We start from the raw sequence: 27,988 nt of genomic DNA, 5'->3' as shown, positions 1-27,988 counted from the left end.
GAACATGGCCAAGAGCGGGAAAGGCCCCAAGGGCAAGAAGATCACCCTCAGTGTGGCCAAGAATTGTATCAAAATCACATTTGATGGGAGAAAACGCCTTGACTTGAGCAAAATGGGAATTACCAACTTCCCCAAGTGTATTCTGAGACTCAATGATATAGATGAGCTCGATCTTAGCCGGAATATGATCAAGAAGATTCCCGATTCAATCTCCAAGTTCCAGAACCTAAGGTGGCTGGACCTGCACAGCAACTACATCGACAAGCTCCCAGAGTCCATTGGCCAGATGACCAGTCTGCTCTACCTCAATGTCAGTAACAACAGGCTGACCACCAACGGGCTACCTGTTGAGCTCAACCAACTCAAGAATATCCGCACGGTGAATTTAGGCTTGAACCATCTAGACAGTGTGCCCACCACACTGGGTGCACTGAAGGAGCTCCATGAGGTGGGACTCCATGACAACTTGCTCACCACCATTCCCACTAGCATTTTTAAGCTCCCCAAGTTGAAAAAGCTCAACACACAACGAAACCCCTTTCCTAAGGGGGAAGAGTCGGATACGTTCATAGATTCTATCAAGAGACTGGACAACTTACATCTGGTGGAGGAGAAGGATCTCTGTGGGCCTTGCCTGAGAAAATGTCAACAGGCTCGGGAAAAACTGAACAGAATCAAGAATATGGCCATGACAACACCGAGAAAGGCCATCTTTTCCAACTTGGTCTCACCCAACTCCATGGCCAAGGAGTCCCAGGAAGATTGGAGGTGACCTGGGATCTTGACCCTGAGGCAGAAAGAGTAAAGGGGGGGAGGGAAGATGACAATGGGCTGCATCCACAGCAAATTGAGAGATTATCCCATCACTGCTACAGTTCTTTCAGCCAAGCCCCAAAAATACATTTCCCTATCTTCTTGGCTTATGATTTTGTTGATTGAAAGGAATTTAGTTCTTTGCCATTCCACACATTTCTCTCTTCTCTGCATGCTCACACTTATACAAACAGTCACAATGAGTCAGGAAAGAGCCATCCATCTCACTTCTGCTCCAGAACTCTCCTGCCTACAGCCCATGGCACTCTTACTCTTACTCGCACACTCTTAGTCTCATTATCATGCATTTCAGGACTAATATCCAACTCCCACATGTGGATCTTGTTCTGTGGAAATGCTTCAAAGTACAGGAAGCTCAGACATGGGTAGCTAGGAAGGCAGATAGACATTTATTCTTGGGAAGGGGACAAAACTGGTCCACAGAAATAAGCAGATTTTATCATTAAGTATTGGCAAGTAACATCTTCAACTCAGAGCAGTACTATCTTTTTCTCTTATCTGTGCTTGCATAATTTTCTCTAAGAGCTTTCTCTAGACTCAACCTTCAAGCCCTTGACTGGCTGTGAATGAATGAGGTTATACTCCCATCTTATTATGACCAATGCTTTTCCAGACTCTTGCAAGAGCAATTAAAGAACAGTTTCAGGTATGGTTAGATGCAGTCAATACATTTTTAAAAATACCTTCCTAGGCACTATGCTAGGTGTGGGGACTGTGTCCAATGGCAGAAAGTTTGGTTTGCCTTGTGCAACCTGTTGGGAAGACCCATTGAAAGAAGACAGGACAGAAAGTCATTGTCTGAACATGATGTTAGGAGACCAGGGACATGTGGTATGCAGGCTGGCCTGGCAGAAAGAAAGTCAAAGACTCTGTAGTTGGCCAGATCTAGGTTCAGGGCAGCTATTCTTCTTACTTGCCATCTCCCTGGGCACCTTACTTAGCTTTGGTTCCCTCATCTGTAAAGTGGGAATAACAGAGCCCCAACTCCAAGGGTCACTGTGCATCTAAAGCATATAGAACACAGAGTGAATACTCAAATGAAGTCAGTTTCTCTAAGAACTGGAGCTTGATGCGTCTCAAAGCTGAAATACAACTTTGGATAGTGTCCCTATTCATACTAGATCTTCTAGTATAAATAACAGTGGTAAAGGCAATCTTCAAATAGCAGAGAACCTTCTCTATACCACTCAACTCACACCTTCAAGCTACCCAAAAGAAAAGGATCAGGAAGATACCTTTAGGAAAGCTTTAAAAAAAAATTTTAATACTTTTCTCTATTCGTTGCAAGTTTTATAGTAGTCAATAGAAAAGCACTGAGAGATACCTGTGAGTTCAGTGGGACTAGCTTATTTCTTTTCCACATCACAAACTATGGAGTTCCTCTTTCCTCAAATAGAATGAAAACCCTTTTCTAACCCAGTCACCACCCTCTCTGAAAGTCTGGCATAACCTGGTGACCCCCATGTGACCCCTGTGTTTTGCCTCTATGACCTGGAGTAATTGCCTCGGTTTCTCCTGTCTCTATCCCCAGGATACGCTCAACATCTCCCTAGAGTAGCTTATGGCAAAAATTTGAAGACTAAACAGCTAACAAGAAGAAACAATTCTAAAGAAGAAAAGCCCTCAGGAGAAGAAACAGAGTGGCAAGGGGAACATTCTGGAAGCCAGGATCTCTGGTGCTGGCTAAGCCGCTGACTTGCTTCTTAAACTCAATTTGCTTCTCTTAGCTGTAAATAATCTCTGTGTGAAAATGACTTCGGGAAATATGTGGTTTTTTTTAAACGTATATAAATAAAATATTTAAGAAAATAAGAGATATAAATTACAGACAATTAAAAATTTAAAAGGAGACTTTAAGACTTAAAAGACTTACAGTCACTCAATACGAGCCTCCTGTGGGAAGGTATGTATAATGCAATACCTTGAGCGACTAAAATATATACAAAAAATTCATATAAAGAAATATACTCAAAAATACTATAGGCAAATCAAAGTAGAATTTAAACAAATCTTTCAGTAATGTACAGTTAGGAAGGAAAAAGAAATTAGAGAAATGAACAACAGGGAGAAAAATAAGAAAAAATAAAATGGCAGACTTCTGTCCTTACATTTGAACAATTACATTAAATGTAAATATACCCATCCCTCAAGTTTTTCACATGAGTTTGTCTTATATGCGGTAAATATCTCCTCCACCCTTTACCCCCTTTCCCCATTTAGTGGACTTTTTATACATGGTTTCCTTTTACACAGTCTCATTCTACGTGGTTCTTTCTTTTTCATTTGCATTATTGGCAATTATTCTTTTTAAAAACAATAGCTTAACTCAGTAACATACAAAGAACTGATACTAACACACAATTATCACTGGAACATTTGAAAATTGATTGTTGCACCAAGATCAGTAACAGTTGAAACTAATTAACAAAATGTTAAATCACTGATAGATAGCTGTAGGAATTGACATGACACACTAGTTGCATCATAATTCAATTAAAGATACGTACTTCCAAATATTTCAAGTGTTAAAAATAACGACTTTGTGCCAATTAAAAAGAAGAAGTTGATTGCTTTGGATTATGGCACAAACACTGACAGCTAATAAAATTTATTTTGTTTTTTCTGAATTTTCATTAGCGATATTTTGTGAAAATATTTGAAATAAATATTTTTGGCTTATGTTGACCTATTACTTTAGAATTTTTTTGTACTGGTGGACTCTTTTTACATGGTTTTCTACTGCATAAAAAAAAGACATGTGGAATGAATTATCTGCATAAATTGAGGGATGGGTGTAGTCTTTATTTGTAATGGCTTCAAACTAGAAACAGCCTAATTTCCCTGAATAGGCAAATGTTAAACAAACTCCAATATGTCCATACCATGGAATACTACTCCGCAATAAAAAGGGACACACTATTGATACATATAACAACTTAGATGGATCTCAATGGCATCATTCTAAGTAAAAAAGGCCAGTCTCGAAAGGTCACATACTCTATGATTCCATCTAGAGAATACTTTCTAAATGACAAAATGATAGAAATGTAAAACAAATCAGTGGTTGCCAGGCTTTAAGGTTAATGAGGGACGGTAGGCGGTAGGTATGACCACAAAGTAGTAGCACAAGAGATATCTTTGTGGTGATAAAAATGATCGTGTATATTGTTGGTGGTGGTGGTTACACAAACCTACAAATATGATAAAATGACAAAAAACCTGCATACATGTTGTAGCAATGTTAACTTCTCAGTTTTGAAATTGTACTACAGTTTCATAAGATACAACCATTGGGGGAAATTAAATAAAGGATGCATGGGGACTCTATGTATTATTTTTGCAACTTCTCATAAATCTGTAGTTATTTAAAATTTTTTTTTAAATTAAAGACAATCTTACAACCCAGATGCAACAATAACAGATTTTTGTACATGTGTCAAGTGCTAATTTATGAGTAACCATGGCAAACTTAAAACTCCTCAACCATCCCAAAGAACTAAGGCATTTCAGGAGAAAGAGCACCTTCACCTGAGTTCACCTGAATAATCTAAATTATCTACTGTTGATCACATCCTTGATGATTCCTGAAACAGGTGCTAAAACAAAAAAAAAATGCCTGGCTTCTCTATCCATGTCCCAGGTTTTCTTGAGATAGCTGGTCACAAATAGCAAGTGGGTGGGCAAACCTTGAACCAGCAAATTTCTCCCTTCACAGTTCTGGGTTTTTGTAGCCCTGTCCCTACCCCCATGGAAACAACATGACTGAGTGGAGCTGAAAGGACAAAGGGGCAAAGCTTGGTGCTGAGAGTGGGGCTTAATTTAGGCTTCTGCCTAGAAATGGGTCTGTGGTAACAGCTAAGGATAGAGCTAAGAGAAGACATGAGCAAGAATGACAAAGACTAACCCAGCTGGGTCCTGAAACCAAGGCCTGAGCACAACCGAGGAGGAGCTCACTGCAGGTCACAAGACTCTGCTACTTCTGGCCCCTTGAACCAACCATGTGAAAGCTCCTAAATGCTGGGCATTAGTCATTCCACCAGACGGTTTAGCTCACCTCTGGTTCTAGTGATTCTGCTGTGGACCTGGGTCTGAGTTGTATAGTTTCTACAATTGCCCTCCCAGGGCTGTGCTGTACAAGGAGCCTATAAGCATGTTTCTGCACTCAGTGATGGAGCTGAGGCTCTCTTTACAAATAATCACATGTGTTACAGATTCTTAGCCTCCCAGTTGGTCAGCAGTGTTGATCTCAAGGGAGTAGAACTGAGGAGCAGAAGTGGGGAAAAAGAGGACTTGAATGTTAGCCTCCACACTGTCAACAGTGGTGCCACTAGGGTATGGTTGACTTCATGGAAGGTGGTCTTATGGGAATTTATAGCCTCTTTAGGTTGGTTTCCTAAGTTTTTTGTTTTTCATTATTTTTCAAAAATAATCAAGAAAATTCTGACAACACTAAACTGTAGAACTTTATGCCCCCCAAAATAAATTTCATTCTAAACATTATATTTAAGTAGGCTATAAATTGAGGGAACTCATCAGAAATTACAAACACCCAGATACAATCAAGTCCGTCTCCAAATATAAGCACCACCTCACACTCAAATACTTCCTCCAGCCCAGGGACACAGTTGCCTTGATGACATATCCAGTGAGCATTTCAGAACTTGTCAGAGACCACAGTTGTGGAAGGATGCCTTTAGCACATTCGAAGATGTGTGCTATGTGCAAGGGATTTGAGAGAGGGAGATCCAGACAGGCATCCTAGTTTTGTATGTTCTCTGAATTTTATAAACTCTGGGTTCAGTATGAACTGAGATCACTGGGAAGCAATATAACGGGGCCACATTATGCTAGCATCCCCCAAAATGTCTGTACAGAAATAAGTCCAACTATTAGGGCCCTACTTTTTCAGAGAACCAGCATAGAAAATTATATTCTGCAGTGTTCCTTTATCATATTTTATTAAAAAAATGAAATTGACTTCTTTGGTACCCACTATTCTTTAGATGAGGGCAAATTTTATAGTCAATGCCAAGAGAAAATACATTCGGGGAGGTGGGTGGGAATAGTTTTAAAAACCCCTGTTTCTTGTTATTTGTCACTGAAAAATGATGTAAGCCAGTACAATGAGGTTTTTTGTTTATTTGTTTGTTTTTTTAGTTTCAGGACAATTAGAGTATCTACTTTTTTCTTCTTTAGAGAAATTCTGGAATAATTTTTAAAGGATATTTATACCTTGTATTTAATTTTAAAGCTGTTTCCAGCCCTGTGTGTATGGATGTGTCTTTATTCACATGTACTTTTCAAACTAGCTGCCCTTTCCCTGTAACTTCATCTATTTTTTCTACTTTTCTGACTAGTCCCCATGATATCTCAGCAGAGCCTGCCTGTGTATAACATGGTGGAGCTTTCTGGCTGTCCAAGGAGTCTAGCTGGTTTTATGTTAGAAGCCTTTGTATGCTTGCAGAGCCTAGCACTCCACAGATATCTGATAATGCTGCCTTCAAGATGGTCTAGACTTGTACCATAGAAAGACACAGGTGGAGTATAGATTCCAGGTTCATCTAGGCTTTGCAAATATTTTCTGCTTGATATCCAGGCCCACAGAACCTCCTTGGAATTCAGTTAGGAAGGCTATCATTTTACCAAAATTCTGGGCAAAACTCTGATCCCCAAAAGCTCTGGTTTCCTATATGTGGGGCATGGCCTCCAGAGGGGCTAAATCAGTCATCAAGAACTGGAGGCTGGAGATACGAAAACCTATAGCACAGGCCAAGCATCTTGGGCCAATCAAAAACCCTCAGAATGGACCACGCATCTCCTTCAAAGATGAGAAGCTTGTGGTCCTTGGAGCATCCAAAATTAAGCTAGGCATTTTTTGAGATTCATTGTATGGATTGAGCATTGTCCTTAGCAATCCAGAAAAAAAAAAAAAGGTCAAGTTTATTTCATACATGGGGCAATGGCAAGTCAAGCTCCCTAAGGCTGGAAGTCACCACTGCCTTTCCACTCTGAAACTCCTGAAGGCAAACTGTGGGCTGGGAAGGAGAAATGCAAAAGAGCTGACAGCATAGACAGCCACCTGTTTTTAATCAATTGCTCCATAAACATGCCCAAAAAACACAGCAGTGATTCTAAAACTAAGCAAAGCAATTACAATTTATGAGCACCTATTATAAGACCAAATTAGTTTGATCCCAAAGCCCATGGATGGCTGTTGCAGCACAGCCTTGCCACATGCTGAGGCTGCTTAGGTGAGTGGTCTCAGAGCCTAGGACCAACGTTCGGCTGGGGCTTACTCATCCCTAGGGTGAGAATTATTTCTGCAGTCATTTTGGTACTGACCACTAGGCTAAGCCATAGCCATGGTTTAGCTCCTCTTAGGCATTCTTCCCTCTGCCCTTCCTCCATTTGCTCTCTCTCTCTGTTTGGGGCAGAAATTTAGAAGCTTGCCTATGTGAATGATGGTATACACTGTTGGGCAAATCACCTCCAAGACTCTAAGAATAGAATAGGAATGGATAGCATGCCACTCACAGCTGTAGGGACAGCTATGTTACCACTGAGTGATACTATAGACATAATACATTTATAAGAGGGTGAAGTGCAGAAACAAATGGAGTTCAGTGAAGTGACTTGTATCAAAGTTGATGCAAGGAGAAGTTCCAGGGAGAGAGAAAATGAACATATAACCCATGAGTGCTATGGTCTCTGGGGGAACTCTCGGCATGGAGCAGTGGATGGTCATCTGCTTTTGTTGACACCTCAGTATTCACCCCTCTTGTGATAACAAGATCTTGATTTTCTTGGGGAACCACCTCCCCTTAGAGTGGTCTATGTTGTTGGGTGGGACTGACCCCACTCCCAGAAGGTGAGTGGGCACATGACCCTGACCTAGCCTATGAAAGCACTTGATTGATTCTGGGATAGGCACTAACCCAACTTAGGCAAATGAAAATCACTTCGGGGATTTTTGCCAAAATTACTGGGCCAGAGTATTCCTGGTGTGGTGGAATTCCTATGTGACTGACTATCAGCCTGGAGCTGCTGGGGGCATTGATGCCCTTATGCTGAGAAGGAAGCCAACCCAGGGGAAATCCTCACTGTGAAATGGAGAGCCACAGTGTCCTGAGAGCTTACTGAGCCCAGAGATCCAGCATGCCTGGAACCAGACCTTTTTTGGCCTTCGGGTATATGAAGTGATGAATTTTCTTTTTAGCTTTGGCTAGTTTGAAATGGCTTTTTGCTATTTGCACTGAAACATTGCAGAGAAATCCAAGTGTGGAGATTAGGCTTATATGAAACAAACAATATGAGATCAACAGGACTAATATTCAGCTTGTATACACAATTATGGTTGTACCGTTGTTGAACTATTATTGAAATACATCCATTCCAGGTGGTCAACAGCTCCTCCACCTCCAGGAGCCTCCTGCTTCCCAGGCCTCCTAGATCATCACCAGGTATCCCCAGGACTTCCCCACAATCTACCAAGTAAAGGGTTACTGCCTGGAACAATAGGGAACTTCTGTTGGCAGCCACTCCAATGGGTCTTTTGAAGGTATTCGGTGACCACCATATTGCAAAGTTCAATGATCATTTCTCAGTTCTCATTTTATTTAGCCTACCAACAACATTTAACCATTCTTTCCTTGAAACACTACTTGACTTCCAAATATCTTCCACACCTGCAGTTCTTCCTGACTTTCCGGCTGCAACTTCTCAGTCTCTTCTGCTGGCTTCCCATTATGGCCTTAACTCCTAAAGGCTGGTAGGCCCCAGGACACAATCCTTAAACCTCTTGTTCAGATGTACTCATTCTCTTGGTGATCTTATCTAGTCTCATGCTTTAAATACTATTCCAAATTTACCACTTACCTGGACTTCTCCCTGAACTCCAAATTTATATATCCAATGGCCAATAAGACATCTCCACCTGCATATCTGGTAGGAATCTCAAAGTTAACATATCTAAAACTGAGCTCCTGGCATCACAACACTCCCAAAGTTGTTCTTCATGTGCTCTTCCCCATTTCATTTTCCAATTGCTCAAACTTAAATCCTTGGTCTTATACTTAAGTTCTTTCTCTCACACGCATACCTCACACTTATTTGTCAACAAATCCATGAGATGTACCTTCAAAACTCATCCATAATCTGAGCACATCACACCATCTTTGTGGCCACTCCTTAGTTCCAAACCATCATCTCTCAGCTGGATCATTAAAAAGCTTTCTAACTAGCCTCTGAGCTCCACCTTTGTCCCACTGTGGTTTGTTCTCTACACAGTAGCCAGACGAGCCTTTTAAAATATGTTAGTCACACTATTCTTCCAGTACACCCAATTATTCTGAGGAAAAACCCAATGCTGCTACTGTGAGCCCCCAAAGCTTATATGAACTAGCCCCACTATCTCTTTCACTTCTCTGGCCCCAGCCAAGCCCATCATGATATCCCCAGTGTCTTTGTTCTGTTCTTACCTCTGCCTGAAATGCTCTTTCTCCAGTTATCTGCATAATTTGTTTCCCCACGTTGTTCACATCTTAATTCAAATATTGCTTCTTGGTAAGGGCTTCCCTCACCAAGTCTAAGATTAATCTCTACCTCTATCTACTTTGTTTTTTATACATATATTTATTATTTAATATGCTTTGTACTTTACTCATTTAAATTGTTTTCTGTCTTTCTCATGAGAATTTAAACTCAATAAAGACAGGGAAATTTTTGAATATTCTGCTTGTTGTTCTGTCAAGCAGTAAACACCACATATAGCAAACTATTGATAAGTAATTTTGAATGACTTAGTGGTCCCCATTCCATTATCAGTACAAATATTTTGAATACCTCTCTTGAGGACATCCCTCTCCCCTTATCCCCACATACTCCTGGAGAAAACCAGCAACTATCTTCTCCTATTCTCATTTAATGGAAATAAAAGTATCTACTGATCACAAATTGGCCTTCTGGGGAACTGGGTACTTGTAAAGAGGGGGCTTGCGAAGGGCTGTAAGCATTAAGTTCCTAAGAAAGACACTCCACGTCATAGATTCATAAATTAAATTTGATTTGCACACCACCATACATTAATTTAGGTTCTGAGCTTTCTGAGAGTTTCATATAGAAAGGAGAGACCTAGAATTGCTCACACCCCTTTCCTCTTAAAGGCCTGATGTTGACACCTCTTTGGCAATCTGCCCCATCCACCATAGGTAGAAGGCTGCTTCCTGCCATTTTGGTCTGACAAAGCCACAGAGCATGTGGGACTTCTAACTTGTTTTAGGGGTGTAATTGGCAGAAGGAACTCCAGGAAGAGGACAAGGGAGTATGTGGGTGAAAGAGAGGAAAAGGGAAGGCAGACTGATGTGCTCATAGCACGACAACCTTAATGTAGGATTGGGCAGATGAAGAAAATGAAAGCAAGGCCAGCACCATACCCAGAGAGCATGACTGGGCTCCTCCCACACCATTACCTTAGATTGAGGGGGTCCTCTGTGATGCTTTTTCCCTTCAAGCTAGGTTGAAAAGAGTAGAAGCTAAACAAGAAAGAAAATGATCATTTTATCAGCAGAGGCAAAACTCTTCTACCATCAGGGACACATTTTCAGAGTCAGGTAAAAGGTTGGGTCCATTCTTACACTGCCAGCCCCATCCTGCCCGCAATTCTTAAGCTATAGACTTGGGTGTACTTCTGAGGAACCCTTTAGCACCTGTGGCATTACACACTCTAGCCTTGAGGATAACAATCATAAGAATAAAATAATAGTTATAATAAAAACTATGTTTTTTAGATACCTCCTCTGGGCCAGACACTTGAAATTTCCATTACCAATTTAACAAACTACTGCTGTACTCTTGGGACAAATGCCATCTTAATTTAAGGTTACTTGAACAGGCTGGAGTGCAGTTAGGCAACATTCACTGCCTGAGCTACCAATATATAAGACTTCTAGATTAACTGTGAAAAAGTTTAATACCTAGAAATCATAAGGGAAAATAAATATGAGTTTCAGCATTGCATGTCTACTTCTTTATTTTGATCTAAAATGGAACTTGAAGAGAATTTTAGGAGGCAATACAACAGCAGTTCTTGGGGAAGAACCTCAAAGGGAGGCTTACAGTTAAGGGAGACATGCATAAAGCTGGTGCTCACAGCCTTTCTGTGGGAGTTGTTTTCCTCCACCATGGCCCAGCCCTTTAGACCTAGCAAGTGGTCCTGGTGCAGTGACTGGCCAGGGCCAACAGGAAGGCAATGTTAGAACCTCTGAGCACAAAGTGGCATGAGACTTCAAGTAAGGTATGTCAAATCTCACCTCAGAACTTCTAGTCCAAAGTAGAGCCAGACATTACCACCTTTCTGTTACTCCAACTTCTGTGTAGTCTGTTTATGGCTAGGCACCTACTTTCTTTCCCTTCTGTCTCTTCTAGATTTTCTACAAACCTCTATTTATCTATAACTTTAATAATAATAAAAATGAATAACCATTATTATTATTTTCTTAGCTTAAATTTCTTGGATTGTTTAATCTATTTGGAGAGAGAGAAGTTAAACTAAAACAGAAGGTTTCTCTTTTTAAGAAAAAAGATATTCCATGCAGAAGTGGGAAATCAGTGTGTGGAATTCTTTCCAAAGAAATATAAAGTTAGAATAACTAAAATTGGCAACTGGGATCAAAAAGAAAAATTATTTGGAAAATTAGAAAATAAAGCAAGAAAATTCTGGAAGAATCAATAAATAGCCAGTTTCTTAAATACATTGTGTCTGCACAATTTTTTCTCCTTTTAGTCATTACTGTCCTAAACTACTTCAGTCCATTAAATAGAGCCTGTTTCCCAGCACTTAGAAAAGGTGCTTCTGTAACTTTCTATATATTTTGTTCAACAATTAAATAGCTCTGTGGGTTAGTAAGTTTTTTCTTGTGTCTGACCTAAATTCTGCTTACTGTGGGTTGAAAACAATTCTCTTGAGAACAGAGCTGAGCAGTGTCTGTTCCTGTGCTCTCAGCTCAGGATCAGTTTCCTCAGAGGAGGATTTCAAACCCTTACCTTTTGAAGGCCTTACTCCGATCACCATTGTAGAAGACAAGGAACTTGGAATAACCATTTCGGAAAAAGATCTCCAGAGCTATGTCCTATAAAGAGAAATCCTTTTACTGCTCCTGAAGTTTCCTGGAATGGAGATACCTACAGGCAACAGAGCCACTAGTGATAGGTCATTTTGGTCTCTGTGTCAGGTGTGAAAGGATTTCAACCTCAAATAGAACCAGAGGATGTGAAATGGAGAATCTCATTCATGTGCCCTCAGAAAAACAGAACTTAAGAACCTAGGAACTGATTTCCTGAAAATGACTGATTTACAGAAGATCCAGACTTATCTCCTTACCAATGAACATCTGTCAAGAATCCCTCCCTACCCTCAAGCCAATGAACTTACTACTTGGACACAGGCTGGACTTCCCCCTCTTTGCACTCCTTGCCCATGAATACAGCTATCTTCAGTGGACTCGCCTGTATCTTGCTACAGCATGCATTTCCCAAATTGTAATTCCTCTGCTATTTTTGAGCAAACTCAATTTCCAGTAATTCAAGCTTGTCTCGGTTTACCTCTTCATTTAGGCTGACACAGGCAACCCTTCCTGGTTAGTCTTTCCAACCTCCCACAGGCAGATATGAAGACCTTGATGACAACGATGAGCAGGTCTCTGCAGAATGAGTAGGAGGGCAGGGGACCTCTGAGTTCTTTTGGCTGAAGCAGGAAGCAAGAGCCCCAGGCCCAGGACAAGTAAGGATCAGACGAAGAGAAAAGTGCTCACTGACACCTTCAGACACTTTCACATCCAGGTCCAGGGGTTGGTTTCCTGAACCAAAGGGTCATCTTACCAGAAACACTGGGGAATGGTCAGGTGGATGCAACTCCCAGTCAGGGCAGCTTTGTATGCTGACCTAGAGACTTGAAGGCACAGGGTGCTTTGCTAAGCCCATTTTTCTGAGCCATTTTGATGTGGCTACACTGACATAGCAATTTTGTTTCAAGGGTTTTTTTGTTAATACCTAAATGAATCCTACATTATTTCCTTTTTTTCTGCATTCTCTCCTCCCTTCCTCTCCCCATCCGTTCTAATCTACTCTATGTAAATAACAGATTTGGAATAGCAATAGAGTGAGTCCGCATTTGGAATGAGATGAGTTCAGGGAGAGAATTCCTAGGACTGGAGAGAGGGATTGGGAGGAGAGAGGCCTGGGCATGGAAAGACAGATGTGGCAGATTAGGGTCAGACTCAGAGGTGGGATGCTGTATCCAACAACACAGTCACGTCTTGCTTCCACCTGGCTGGAAGTGAATTCTCAAAGTCCAGTTCATTGGGATCCTGAGCAGAGGAAAGTATTTGTAATGAAAATGCAAACCCCTCTCCTCTATAAGTACACATAATGTTCTTGGATTTTTTTTCTATAAATAAAAATATAAATAATATGCAAATAGATGATGAATATAGACTCTGTAGAGGCTATGGCTTGCCCCAGCAACCTTGTGTGCCTGGGCTCAGACTTTTTACCGGGAGAATCCAGGGCTGGACAAATGGTGACCTTGCTCACAAAGCCCTTCTGCCCCAACTTGCAGTGCACGCAGGCCCTTCCACTCTGACTTCTACCACTCTCAGGCTAGCCAACCATCCGGAAATAATCACTATTTACTGAAGGGAACAGCAACTCACGTACTAATACTTATTTGCTACTATATAACCAGTAAGGTAAACATATAGTCATAAAAAATAATTTTTGACAAGTAGCCAAAAAAAATTGTGCTTAGTGCTATATATGCAATGGTAGAAAAGATTAGATGTGGGTCCTTTGTTCACTGGAGTTAAACAGGAGCCCAGAGACATGCCCAATTGTGCCAAGGTGACAGAGCCGTGGAAAGCACTAGGTCCATGCTGGCTGCACTGCCCAAAGCTTCAGGGCATGGCCTTGTCTGCTTCAAACTCATCTCCTTGCAACAAAGAGCAATAAAATCAAGCAAAAGGAGAAACAACCCTTTGAGGGTAAAAGCAGAGGAGTGGGCAGTGGGGAGGAAGAGAGCTGGTCAGATGCCCACAGTATGCAGAACTCTTGTCAGCAGTACAGCTGATCCTTTCTGAAATGACCCTCCAAAATGCCTTTCTGAGCTGCAGTTTCAGAAAATATACTGAGGCCAATATTTACAAATGAAACATACTCTTATTCCATCATTAGGGCCAATTAGTGCCCCCTTTTGGCCTTTGCAGAGCAAAGAACCTAAGGAGAGAATAGGGAGAGGGATCCAGCCTTTCCCCTCCTACAAGGGTAATCCCTCATCTCCTCCTTTGCCCCCTTCCTGGGACACTTCTGGGCTTGTATGCTGCTTTGTTATTGCAGAGGTTGGGCTGGTGAAGGTGAGAAGTGTTTAAGGTCAGTAGGGTGTCCCAGAGTTTTTCCTTGTCCCTTTGCCACTGAGCTGATGCTTCTAAACCATCTAAGCCCAGGGATTTATACCTGGGTGAGACCAGAAACATTAGGTTGTGTCTAGCTGACAGCAGAGCTTTGCCTCTGAAAGGAATTGACTCTCTTTACCATCTGGGTGAGCCTTTGAAGGCCCTGGACGAGGCTCTGGAACCCTAGTTGGAGGATACAATCAGGAGATCTTTAAACCACTTGCCCCAGGAAATTACCAAGAACTTAGAGATAGATGGGGAGAGTGGATGGGAAGGATAGCAGGCAGCTGAGGGGATCCCTGTGGTCAGAACAGGGCAAACTGGTAGTCAACTCTCAGTCATCAGTTCTTCCCAAAGGCAATAGATTTGCCTTGTCTTATTTCCCTGAATATCCAAGGCAACTCTGAGGCATGTCAAGGTAAAATAAAGCCAAGAGAGTGGGTCCTAAATGACACAGTAAGAGAAAGAAGGGCCCAAAAACTAAATGGCAGAGACTGGGCAGAGAGTAAACAATAAAGAACTCACAGCCTGGGGAGCAGGCCCAACACAAGTCAGGGGAATTCACAGGTGTGTTCCAAAGGGCACTGGACTGTGCACAGGCATGAAGGGGGTAACAGAGGTGTGTCCTCACATTCAAATGAGGTGTTGATGACACCTGAACCACCTGTCCCATGAAGAGATGGTCCTTCCCATGCCCCTTCCCCAGGGCATACCTGCAAGAGGAAGCGTGCCTGCCGGAGCTCCCTGAGGTCACCATAGCAATGGCACTGGCATGAGTAATGGTCGGAGGACCTGTCTTTGCTGCACAGGTTGAAAATGAATGGGTCACTGATGCTGAAAAAGAAGTAAGACATGCAGTGAGAGGGTATCTGGTAGACTTGTCCTCCTTCTTGTCCCACAGCCCTGCCTGAGTTTCTGGGGCACATTAGAGCAGTGATTCAGTCATTGCCAACCAGCACCAACTGACCTTATAAACCCTCAGCATCTGTCCTTATCAGCCCTGCCCAGAAGAGTAGGATGGGACATCAGCTTCACCAAAGCAAGAGGACAGCCTCCAGGGCAGACAGCAGCACACAGTGCGGAGTATACATGTGAGAGGTTTCTCTGGATACGGTGGTCACAAAATGGGTTGAGGGGGTGGGAGAAGAGTGAAAGAGATACCCTAGTCATGTTTGAAGAAACTTCAGGCCCTGTAACATAGGGCAGAAAGGTGACAAGACTCCTTAAAAAAGCCTATGTTCAGCATGGCTTCAGGCAACATGGGGCCTGGAGGGGTGAGGCAGACCCACCACTTTGGCATGGCATCTAGAGTATCATAGGAGGAAGCAGCAGAGAGCCTCTGAGCCACTAAAGTGGTGTGCAGCAGGGCTGAGATCCCGATGGCCTGGGAAACAATGGCCACAGCCTCAGCAGTGACCCTTAGAGCAACATGGCAGCAGAGGCCAAGAGAGATGCCATTCCTAGAGATCAGGATGACTGACTCCCCTTGATAAAAAAGGGACAGGAGGAAGAGGGAGAATCATGAATTTGGTAAGTATTTATCCCAAGGAGAACAAATTCTGCACTGGAAGTAACTGCGATGCCTTTAGGTAACCAGATGAAGCTTTTTACCACCAAAACAAAGGGAACGTGAGAAATAAATGTGATTTAGTTATAGATGGTCATATTTCTGAATATCTGAGTTATGTGGTAACTTTAGATTGTGTACACGACCACAGAATCTCTGATAAAATGGTCTTTTAAGATCTGATAAATGAGGGTCCCCTAAGCAGTTTGGCCCTCAAGAAGCCTGTGTGCCAATCACAGACCCAAAGAACCAAGAGCTGAAAGAACTCTGCACCAGTGCAAGGTGCTAGGAATGAACACAGAGATTGTGTTTCACCTCCTCCTCATTCCAGCATCAAGTATGGCCTTCACAGGCCAGCCAAGAGGGCAAGCTACACATGGGGTCTCCATGACATTCTTCTTGAGCAAACAAAGAAAGAGATCAGGCCTTCACTAAGGCTGGCAGAATTTCTCCAATCAATGGTCAGGTGTGGTAGCCCAGCATTTGCAGTGCTCAGAGCTTGGACTTATGCATTATGCTGAATGCTCACTGTTGGGTAAAAGGCAAGGCTACTCAAGGGGGACACATTCTGAGCTGATTGTTTAGCCCTTTGCATAGCCAGACTTCAAGGACATGAACTCCAGCCCTTTGAAGCTCCTTCTACCCTTTCTTAGGACAATCCTCTCAGGTCTCCTGCTCTGAGCCATATTGCTGTAGGATTGACCAAATACAAATGTGGCTGTGGCTCTGAATTCTTCTGCCTGAATGCTTAGCCCCTAAGCTGAGCTTCCCCTAAACTTCTCTGACTCCCAGTGAGGCAATGGAGATAATTCTAATTCCTACACCTGGCTTAGGTCAAACAACACCCCAGGTCAAGGCTCTTGTGATAATGACAATGATCGCTTCATTATTCAATTATTATCCAGCATCCAATTACTGTCAGAATTTATACCTAGAATTTATACCCAGAATGATTCACTAGATCACAAACTCTTTACCAGACTCATCTCTTTGTATGTATGAAGTCTACCACAGTGCCTTGTACAAGGAAGTTTTTCAATATGTATTTGTTGAATTGAACTAAACGGAGAAATGATGCCTTAAAATGCTGACTGATATGCAGAAAACATCTGATTAAAAGCATCCTTGGATGGTTTGGATTCCCACCAAATGAATCAAATGCTATCTCTTGTGAGCTGGACTGCAACTGTTATGAGTTGAATTGTGTTCTCCCCCCAAAATGTGTTGAAGTCCTAATCCCTAATATCCCAGAATAAGACTTTTTTTTTTTAGAAATAAGTAAATACTAGAGTTGATAAAATTAAAATGAGATAGACCCTAATCAGATGTCAGAAACATGGCGAAGTGATAGATGTCTCTAGATCTCTCCTGAAACAACAATAAGCTGAACACCTAAAACTCAACAAAATACATCCAACCAGCAAACAAGCACGTCTGAGTGAGGGATCTGCGAATAAGAGCTACCACAGGTCAGAACCCCAGGAGTCAGGTGGTAGACTGGGAGAAAAAAAAGCTACCTCTCGCAGCCCTTGGAGTTCCCTGAAGGAGGAGGGGAGAGGAGAAGTTGTGGCAGGTTCCCTGAACAGCCCTGCCTGAGAGAGCTGTGAGCTCCACGCAGCGGCAGTGCCCAGGGATCAGGGCAGAAAGCAGGGCAGAAAGCAGGGGATGTCAAAGAAGCAACAGTTTATTATTACTAGCTGCAGTTGCAAAATGCAAGGCTGAGCCATAGTCCCCATTCTCCAACCCAGAGGGCCCCTCCCCGCATATCTTCCAAGACTGAACACCATGGAGTCCCAGGGGAATCTGAGCGAAAGCTACCAAAACTGTCACTAACACTATAGGGACTGAAACTCAGGGTAGGGAGCATGACTGAATATCTATCAGGGGAAAAAAGGCGTTATTAAGACTTCATATAAAGCAGAGATCCAAGAAGCTTAGACACCACCTACTGGAAACCAAAAGAAAAACACCTTTTTAGCAACAGCCTAAAGAGAGACCTTTATATAATAAATTTTCTTCCTGGAAGAAAGGCAGAATACACTTCCATTAATGCCCAGGAGAAGAAATAATCCATTAAATACCATGAACAACCAAGGTGACAAGGCAGCTCAGAAAGAAAGAAAAAAGTCTCCAGAAAATAAGCTTAAACACGTAGAAATATGTGACTTATGTGACAGAGAATTCATGATGGTATTTCTGAAAAAAATGCAATGAGATCCAAAATAATTTATATCAACAATTCCAGGAATTGAAAATAAAACTAAACTAGCAGAATGAGTTTTTTAACAAGGAGATTAAACCCCACCCCCAGCCCACTCCCCCCCAAAAAACAACTAGAACTTCTGGAGATGAAGAACACACTGAAAGAGATGAAAAATGAAATAGCAAGCTTGGGAAATAAAGTCAACCAAATAAAGGAAAGGATCAGTGATATTGAAGACAGAAATCTTGAAATAAATCAGAAGGAAGAATAGAAAAAAAAAACAAAGAATGAAAAATAATGCAAGAGATATACAAGAACTAGCTGAAACCATCAGGAAAGGAAACAAGAATAATGAGTATTCTCAAAGGAGAGGAAAAGGAATTAGAAAGCATTTTCAGAAAATTATTGATGAGAATTTCCCAAATCTAAAGAGTGAACTGGAGCTTGGAATTTAAGAAGTCACAGAACACTCAATTATCTCAATTCTAAAAGGCCTTTTCCAAGACACATTATATTAAAATTATCAAAAATCAATGACAAAGAAAGAATTCTCAGGGCAGCCAGGGAAAACCATCAACAAGGTAAAGAGACAACCATCTGAATGGGAAAATATATGCAAGTAACGCCTCCAATAAGGGCCTAATATCCAAAATATACAAAAACTCATACAACTCAATTACAACAAAAAACAAACAATCCAATTAAAAAATGGGCAGAGAACCTGAACAGACACTTCTCCAGAGAAGACATATAAATGGCCAACAAACATATGAAAAGATGCTCAACATCGATAGCTATTAGGGAAATATAAATCAAAACCACAATGAGATACTACCTCACACCTGTTAGAATAGCCGTTATCAACAAGACAAGTAATAACAAATGTCGGAGAGGATGCAGAGAAAAAGAACCTTCATACCCAGCTGGTGGGCCTGCAAATTGGTACAGCCACTATGGAAAACAATATAAATGTTCCTCAAAAAACTAAGAATTGATCTACTGTATGAGCCAGCTATCTCTCTATTGGGTATTTACTCTAAAGACTAGAAAACTCGTATCCAAAAAGATATTTGCACACTATTGTTCATAGCAGCATTATTCATGGTGGCCAGGACATGGAAGCAACCAAAGTGTCCTACAACAGATGATTGGATAAAGAAGCTGTGGTACATACATACAGTGGTATTATTGAGCCATAAGAAGAGATGAAATACTGTCATTTGCGACAACATGGATGGACCTCGAAATAATCATGCTAAACAAAATAAGCCAGGCAGAAAAAGTTGAAAACCACATGATATCACTTACATATAGGATATAAACCTAAAAGCAAAAAAAAAAAAAAAAAACAAAAAAAAACACAAAAAAACAAAAAAACAAAAAACAGGACAAACAAAGAGAGACTCATGGACATGGACAATAGGCTAGTGGTTACCAGAGGGTAGAGTGGAAGAGGGAGGAGGAAAGTAGATGGGATAAAAGGGGTCAAATATGTGGTGACAGAAAGAAATCTAACTATGAGTGATGAACAAACAATGCAATATATATATGCCTTACTGTTAAATTGTACATCTGGATTTCATTAACCAATGTCACCATAATAAAAATAAATAAATTTTAAAAAAGAGATACACCCTAATCTAATCTAACTAGTCTCATATAAAGAGAAAACTTGGACACAGAGACAGACACACACAGAGAGAACGTTATGTGAAGACCCACATAGAGAAGATGGCCATGTGACTGAAGTGAAATATCTACAAGCCAACGAACACCACGCATTGCTGAAAACACCAGAGGCTAGTAGAGGGAAGGGAAGATCCTCCCCTAGAGCTCTAAAGATGGAGTGGCACAGCTGATTCCTTGATATCCAACTTCTAGGCTCTAGGACTAAGACAATACATTTCTGTTTGTTTAAGCCACTTAGTTTTTGGTACTTTAAAGAGCCCTATCAACCTAATACAATTAACCTATTTAGCCAAAAAGAGATCCTACAAAAGCCAAATATAACCCTCTAGAGAGGTTCTTAGTTTCTGAGAAAAGTTCCAAAGTACAAAGTCCAATTTCTGCTGGAGGATATGCCGTGTTCTTGAGTTTTATTTGGGATAATTTTATGGTACATCAGTGAGCTTCTTTCAAGGTCCAATGCTCAACTATACTCAATTTGATGGCAGTCTTTGACAGAAACATTTCAGGGTTGACTTAGCTTTATTTTTAACTGGCTTATTCATGTATCTTTCTTAGTCTCTATGGTCAAAATAAGATTTAATCCCCATTGATCTGACATGATCTAATAGCCTGTCTCTGAGAACCGCATTTGCATGAGTGCCAGCAGTTTCTGAGAGCAGTAGACAAGACCTCGGAGAGAAAGCACTGTCTGGTTAACAAATACTTCTTTAAAGTATGATGACTAAAATTACCTATGCAATCCCCAACTGATATCCCAGTGTAGTAATTTGTTCTCACTATACGCCTACGTGCATTCTAGAAAAGTACATTTCCAGACATGGGAAGTCTCCCTTGTCATTCCAAATCAAGTGAGTACCCAGAACCTGATGACTGGGCTTCTATTAAAAGTGCAGATATAGTCAATTTGTTCATGATTAGGTGCACCTCATAAACACAATTTAGCTAATCAATAAGATCTTATCTAACACCAACTCGATATAAACCAGAGGTGGAGAGTGAAGCAATGGATTGCACAAGTCATTACACAGGCACACCATGCTGAGGAGAATAGAGTAGAAAGCTTTCATCAGCTCTCAGAAAAGCAAGTCTGCAGACCCATTGTCCATATTGATTAGTATCAATAAAACATGAGCAATAAGATGGGATGTGTGCACCAGGTATTAATTATGCTTCTCCTGCCTTAGAAAAGCACAGAGGTGAATGTTTGGTATGAATAATAGATGGAAATTAGCAGAGAGAAAAATGCCAAGCATTTTAACGCAAATCTAAAAGGAGGGTAGGTTGACATCTATTCTTCCACATTCCTTAAACTCCTAGTTTCTGACATAGTTTGGAAACGACATGACAACTGAGAATTAAAATTCTTAGTTATCAGCAGGTAGCTCCTATGTCAATAGTCTAAAATAGTGGTTCTCAAAGTGTAGTCCCAGACCAGTGGCATCAGCATCAGTATAGAATTTGTTAAAATCTCAGGCCCTAGCTCAGATCTGCCAAATTAGAAATTGGGGTAATGGTGGATAACAGAGTGTTTTAACAAGCCCTCCAGGTGATTCAATATACTTTAATTTGAGAGCCACTGGGCTAAGAAGTTTTCTTGTCATTATTTGAGACTTGGCTAACCAGAAAAGTCAAGGCTTATCTCTACATGAAGAAATCTTCATCCAAATTTCTTCAAAAGCAATAGTCAAGTGAAAAAATAACTTGTCGACTGAACTTCTAGTAAACATGGTCAATTTAATTTTGAATGACTGCATTCTATAGGCACTAGAGATTTAATCAGTTAAAGCTTGACTGAACCCAAATAGATAAAATTCATTTGGTTCTAAAAAACAAAAAACCCTCAGAATTTCCTGCCAAAGACCTCTAGTGTTAGTTGGTGTAAAAATGACTTTTCGAGTTTCTACCCAAATCTCACCTGTTCTCCAAGACCTGAACTCACCTCCTCAAGTAGCCCGCCTTTAACACACCTGCCCTATACCATCTCTCTAAGTGTGAACCCTGAAGAGTCTTCCCATAACATCTTTTTTTTTTTTTTTTGGTCTCATGATGCTAGTGTGCTCCAAACTATTTCCAAAAGAACCTGTTTATGCTGGTGATTATACTTGCTGGGCACGAGGGGGCAGTGCCTGATATCTTACATAAGGATGAGTAATCAACAAGCTGTTGAATGACTAAGCTGGTGGAACTGGATTCTATTACCCAAATAACCTAAGGAGAGACCCCCTTTATCCTGTGGTGTACTACACATCAGCAGAGGCATGAGGAGCTGCCACATTACTATTTATTCCAGATTTTAGCTTTGGGGAACTAGTCATGGATGCCTATGCCTAGGTTCTTCTGTTTTGTCTCACAGTTCAGTTTCAGGCCCAAATCTAAGCCCATAGTATGGACAAGGTGAGACGAGTAGGAATGGAGGTGGCTGAAAAAGAAGATTGGAGCTCAGGGAAGAATCTGCTGGGAGAAGTTGGAACTCACTTGGATAAGCAGTGGCGGGTGCAGTAGACATCACCCACAGGAGAGAGTGTGAAGTTTTCGCAGATGTAGAAGTGCTGACGGCCAAAGAGCAGAAGCCCTTCAGAGACCAGGTGGCCCTGCACAATCACCAGGGAGTACTTCTGTGTCACCTGGAAGGAGACAGTGCCAGAGTCAGGCCATAAGCAAGTGAAGCATGTCTATCATTTTTATGGAGAGCAGGAAGGCAGTGACTGGTCACCCATTGAGCACTTGGAAGTAAAAGTAGCACCCTGTGAAAATGACAGAGTCACTGCCACAGAGATACACTGCTCTTACAGTTTAAGTGACACTTTTACACCCAACATCCATTTAGTTATTTAATCTACCCAAGGTCACCCCCATCCACACCAAGGCATGTGGATGAGTGTTTATTGCTGTACTGAGTACGGTGACATTCTTTCTCTTACTTTAAGCCCCTCCACAACCACACTAAACATTCTGCAGTTAACAGTGAGGAACATTTTTGAGATATAAAGCATCCCTCAGTTACAGAGGCAAAGGAGTTGTTCAGTGATCAGCTGGAAAGTGGTTGATCCAGAACTGGAACCAGGTCTGCCTAGAACCACAGGTGCAAGACTGGTAATGCTGTCTACAAGGCCAAGATGTGTGCAGAGGAGGCATGTGCTCCACCCGGATCCCTCCTTTCAGACTTAAATGCCCATTCTCTCAGTAGCTGGAAATGTTGACAACTTTATAGTATTGACTCGGCTAAGGAGAGCACTTAGGCAAAGGTCACATCCCCTTCCCAGTGGCAAGCTGTACCCAACAACTGGACAATGCAGAGTAGGATGGGCAGCAGCTGGCCTTGGTGGGCTCTGAGACTTTTGTAAAGAATCTCCTGGCTCAGCATTGGTGCCAAATCTGAATCTCCATTAACCCTTTGAACACCATTCACTTCACGCAGGTGACTCCCTGAGACCCTGCCTCACCCATCTCTGCACCACTCAAGGCTCTTTCAGCAGCTGAGCCTTATGGACAGTTAGCAGGTGGTGGCAGGCCTCAGGGTTTCCTGGGCCTTTTGCTGAGTTTCCCCAAACCCAGTACTGGTGATGGCCAGCTTTGATTCACAGTGTGGCCTCTCCCAGACACTTCTAGGGCTAGCACAGGCAGCGACCAGTGATGATCATGTTGTAGCTCTTACCAGATAGCAGGCCAGTCAGAGACAGCAGTTGACCTTGGCCTGCACAGAAGCCCTCTCACAAGAGGTCCCAGAATCAGCATGTCTTGTGGCTGGCTTCAAACCATAAGAAAACACCACCTGATTAGCCACACAAGCAGCACACTCAAAAGGTGTGGGCAGGCATCAGAGCCCACTGGGGTGAATACCACTTCATGGGTTCAGCCCTAGAAGAGCAGCTCATTTACTATAGTTATGGCCAATTTTCATAGCCAGTAAGCCTGCGAGTCAGTCCCACCCACTGACATGCCAATAGCAATCAAGGCTCAACTACAACAGGAGAGCACACAGAAACCATGCAAAGTACACTTCTGGAACATCTGACTCAGCTGAACAGGGAGAGTGTGCCACTAGGTCCCACAGGACACCTACCACATAAGCTTACCTGGCCAACAATGGAAGACACAGCAGATCTACCTAGTACATAGAAGCAAACACAGAGAGGCAGCCAAAAGAGGAAACAAAAAACATGTCCCAGATGAAAGAACAGGAAAAATCTCCAGAAAAAGAACTAAAAGAAATGGAGGCAAGCAATCTACCAGATACAAAATTCAAAATAATGGTTATAAAGATGCTTAAGGATCTTAGTGAGACTTCAACAAAGAGATAGCAAGCATAAAAAAAGGACATAGAAACTAAAAAAAAAAAAGAACCAGTCAGAAATGAAGAATATAATAACTGAAATGAAGAATATACTGGAAGGAATTGATAGCAGATTAAGTGGAGCAGAGTATTGAAGTAGTGATTTAGAGGACAAGGTATCAGAAAACACCCAAGTGGAATAGCAGAAAGAAAAAAGAATTTAAAAAATGAGGATAGTATAAGGGACCCCTGGGACAATACCAGGCATTATAATGTTCGTACCATAGGGATACCAAAAGGGCAAAAGAGAGAGAAAAGAATTGAAAACCTATTTCAAGAAATAATGACTGAAAACTTCCCTAACCTGGTGAAGGAAATAGACATACAAGCCCAGAAAGCACAGAGTTCCAAACAAGATGAACCCAAACAGGCCCACAGCAAGACACATCATCATTAAGTTTAAAGACAAAGAGACTCTAAAAAACAGCAAGAGAAAGGCAGTTAGTTACCTACAAGAGAGTTCTCATAAGACTGTCAGTTGATTTCTCAGCAGAAACTTTGTGGGCCAGAAGGGATTGGCACCAAATATTCAAAGTGATGAAAAGCAAGGACCTACAACCAAGAATGCTTTACCAGCAAGGCTATCATGTAAAATCGAAGAAGAGATAAAGAGCTTCCCAGACAAAAATAGCTAAAGGAATTCATCATCATCAAACCAGTATAACAGGAAGTGTTAAAGGGACTTCCTTTAGAAGAAGGAGGGAAAAAACACATGTAAATATGAATAACAAAATGTCAATAACTATGTACCTATTAATAATCACTTTAAATGTAAATGGTTTGCATGCTCCAATTGAAAGACATAGAGTAGCTGCATAGATAAGAAAACAAGGCCTGTACATATGCTGTCTACCAGAGAACCACTTCAGATCAAAAGACACACATAGACTGAAAGCAAAGGGAATAGAAAGAGATATTTTGTGCAAATGGGAATGAAAAAAAAGTTGGAGTAGCAATACTTATACCAAACAATAGACTTTAAAACAAAGACTATAATAATAGGCAAAGAGATACATTACATAATGATGAAGGGATTAATTGAACCCTTTACACAACTCTTACAAGAGGATATAACTCTTGTAAACATTTATGCACCCAACATAAAAGCACCTAGTTACATAAAGCATATATTAACAGACATAAAAGAAGAGATTGACAGCAATACAGTCATAGTAGGGGACTTTAACACCCCATTGACATCAAGAGATTGATCTTCCAGACAGAAAATCAACAAAGAAACAGCAATCTTAAATGACACATTAGATCAGAGAGATTTAACTGATATTTTTAGAGCATTACCCCAAAGTTACAGAATATTTATTCTTTTCAAGTGCACATGGAACATTCTCCAAGAGAGACTACATATTAGACCACAAAACAAGTCTCAATAAATTTAAGAAGATTGAAACCATACCAAACATCTCTGACCACAGTGGTATGAAACCAGAAATCAGCTACAAGAAAAAAATTGAAAAATACACAAATATATGGAAGCTAAATAACACCCTACTAAACAATGAATAGTTTAACAATGATATCAAAGAAGAAATCAGAAGATACTTTGAGACAAATAAAAACAAAAACACAATGACCCCAAATCTACAAAACACAGCAAAAGCAGTTCTAAAAGGGAAATTCACAGTAATACAAGCCTACCTCAAGAAACAAGAAAAATCTCAAATAAAGAATCTAAACTTATACCTACTCGAACTAGAAAATAAAGCCCAAAGTGAGTAGAAAGAAGGAAATAATAAAGATCAGAGTGGAGATAAACAAAGTGGAGTCTGAAAAAGTACAAAAGATCAATGAAAACAAGATCTGGTTCTTTGAAAAGATACATAGAATCAATAAAATTTTAACCAGACCCAACAAGAGAGAACGAGAGAGGACCTAAATAAATAGAATCAGAAATGAAAGAGGAAAAGTGACAACTGACACCACAGAAATACAAAGGATTATAAAAAAATAATACAAACAATTATATGCCAACAAATTGGAAAATCTGGAAGAAATGGATAAAGTCCTAGAAATATATAATCTTCTAAGAATGAATAAGAAGAAACAGAAAATCTGAACAGACTTATTACTACTAACAAAATCAAATCAGTAATCAAGAAAACTCCAAACAAACAAAACTCCTGGACCATATGGCTTCACAGGTGAATTTTACTAAACAGTCAAAGGAAAATTAATACTTGTTCTTCTCAAACTATTCCAAAAAATTCAGGAGGTTGAGGCTCCCAACTCCCTTTTATAAGGCCACAATTATTCTAACTCCAAAGCCAGACAATGACACAAAAAAAAGAAGAAGAAGGAAGAGAAGAAGAAGAAAAGAAGAAGAAGAAGAAGGAAGAAGAAGAAGAAGAAGAAGAAGAAGAAGAAGAAGAAGAAGAAGAAGCAAGAAGAAGAAGAAGAAGAAGAAGAAGACGAAAATCAAAGAAAATTATAGGCTGAAATCTCTTATAAGCATAGATGCGAAAATCCTCAATAAAATATTAGCAAACTCAGCAAGACATTGGAAAGGTCATACACCATGATCAAGTGGGATTTATTCCTGGGATGAAAGTTTGGTTTGATATCTATAAATCAATTAAAGTGATACAGCACATAAATAAAACGAAGGATAAAAATCATATGATTATATCAATAGATGCAGAAAAAGAAATTGACAAAATCCAGCATCCATTTATAATACAAACTTTCAGCAAAGTGTGAATATAAGGAACATGTCTTAATATAATAAAGGCCAAATATGACAAACCCACAACTAACATCATACACAACAGGGAAAAGCTGAAAGCTTTTTCTTTAAGATCAAGAACAAGACAAGGATGTCCACTTTCACCACTTTTATTCAACATAGTTCTAGCCACAGCAATTGGAGAAGTAAAAGAAATAAAAATCATCCACATTGGAAAGGAAGAAGTAAAACTGTCATTTTTTGCAGATGTCATGATACTATATAGAGAGAATCCTAAAGAATCCACCAAAAAACTATCAGACTGATAAATAATTAAGTAAAGTAGCAGGATACAAAATTAATATTCAAGATAGGTTACATTTCTATACACCAATAATGAATTATCAAAAAGAGAAATTAAGAAAATAATTCCATTTACAATTGCATCGAATAAATAAATAAATAAACAAACAAACAAATAAATAAATAAATAGAATATCTAAGAATAAATTTAACTAAAGAGGTAAAAAACTTGTATTCAGAAAATTATAAGACATAAAAGAAAGAAAATGAAGAAGATACAAATAAACGAAAGCATACACCATGCTTATGGACGGGAAGAATTAACATCATTAAAATGTCCATGTTACCCAAAGCAATCTATAGATTCAATTTAATCCCTATCAAAATACCAATGGCATTTTCCACAGAACTTAAACATATAATCCAAAAATTTATATAGAGCCACAAAGATCCTAAATAGTCACAGCAATCTTGAGAAAGAATAACAAAGTTGGAGGTATCGCAATACCTGATATTAAACTATACTACAAGTCTACAGTAATCAAAACAGCATGGTGCTGGCATAAAAACAGACATGAAGATCAATGGAACAGAATAGAGGGCCCAGAAATAAACTCACATCTATATAGTCAATTAATCTATGACAAAGGAGGCAAGAATATACAATGGAACAAAGACAGTCTCTTCAATAAATGATGTTGGGAAAACTGTACAGACACGTGCAAAAAAATAAAACTAAACTACTTTCTTACACCAAATATAAAAATAAACTCAAAATGGATTAAAGACTTAAATGTAAGACACAAAACCATAAAACTTCTAGAAAAAAAACATAGACAGTAAACTCTCTGACACTGGTCTTAGTAATATTTTTCTTCTGATATGTCTCCTTAGGCAAGGGAAACAAAAGAAAAATAAACAAATGGGACTATTTCAA

The 27,988-nt window shown here is 40.4% G+C and overlaps 2 protein-coding genes across 2 annotated transcripts in view; one reads left to right on the top strand and one right to left on the bottom strand.

The window, feature by feature from the left end:
- Positions 1–27,988, bottom strand: part of WDFY4 (WDFY family member 4) — a 280,147-nt gene that overhangs the window by 65,736 nt on the left and 186,423 nt on the right. The window contains exons 44-47 of the mRNA XM_039870919.1: positions 22,211–22,359; positions 14,990–15,110; positions 11,875–11,960; positions 10,302–10,364 (exon numbers count right to left, since the gene is read on the bottom strand). Of these exons, the coding sequence (XP_039726853.1) occupies positions 10,302–10,364; positions 11,875–11,960; positions 14,990–15,110; positions 22,211–22,359 (419 nt within the window). The remainder of the gene's footprint in view (positions 1–10,301; positions 10,365–11,874; positions 11,961–14,989; positions 15,111–22,210; positions 22,360–27,988) is intronic.
- On the top strand, positions 3–2,485 carry LRRC18 (leucine rich repeat containing 18). The gene is made up of 2 exons (XM_039872351.1): positions 3–768; positions 2,366–2,485. The coding sequence occupies exons 1-2, from the start codon at positions 5–7 to the stop codon at positions 2,385–2,387; spliced, it is 786 nt and encodes a 261-aa protein (XP_039728285.1). The 5' UTR covers positions 3–4; the 3' UTR covers positions 2,388–2,485.

Source organism: Pteropus medius, unplaced genomic scaffold (assembly GCF_902729225.1).
Source record: "Pteropus medius unplaced genomic scaffold, Ma_sr-lr_union100, whole genome shotgun sequence".
Taxonomy (NCBI): domain Eukaryota; kingdom Metazoa; phylum Chordata; class Mammalia; order Chiroptera; family Pteropodidae; genus Pteropus; species Pteropus medius.
Note: the sequence above shows the minus strand (reverse complement) of the source record. Positions and strands in the feature narration are given on the sequence as shown.

What these genes read in the sequence shown, in the direction of transcription:
- LRRC18 (XM_039872351.1), top strand. Translation starts at nt 5, where the DNA reads ATGGCCAAGAGCGGGAAAGGCCCCAAGGGCAAGAAGATCACCCTCAGT. An exon ending in GAGTCCCAGGAAGATTGGAG is followed by an intron (nt 769 to 2,365) that starts GTGACCTGGGAT and finishes CTCTATCCCCAG; the next exon opens with GATACGCTCAACATCTCCCT.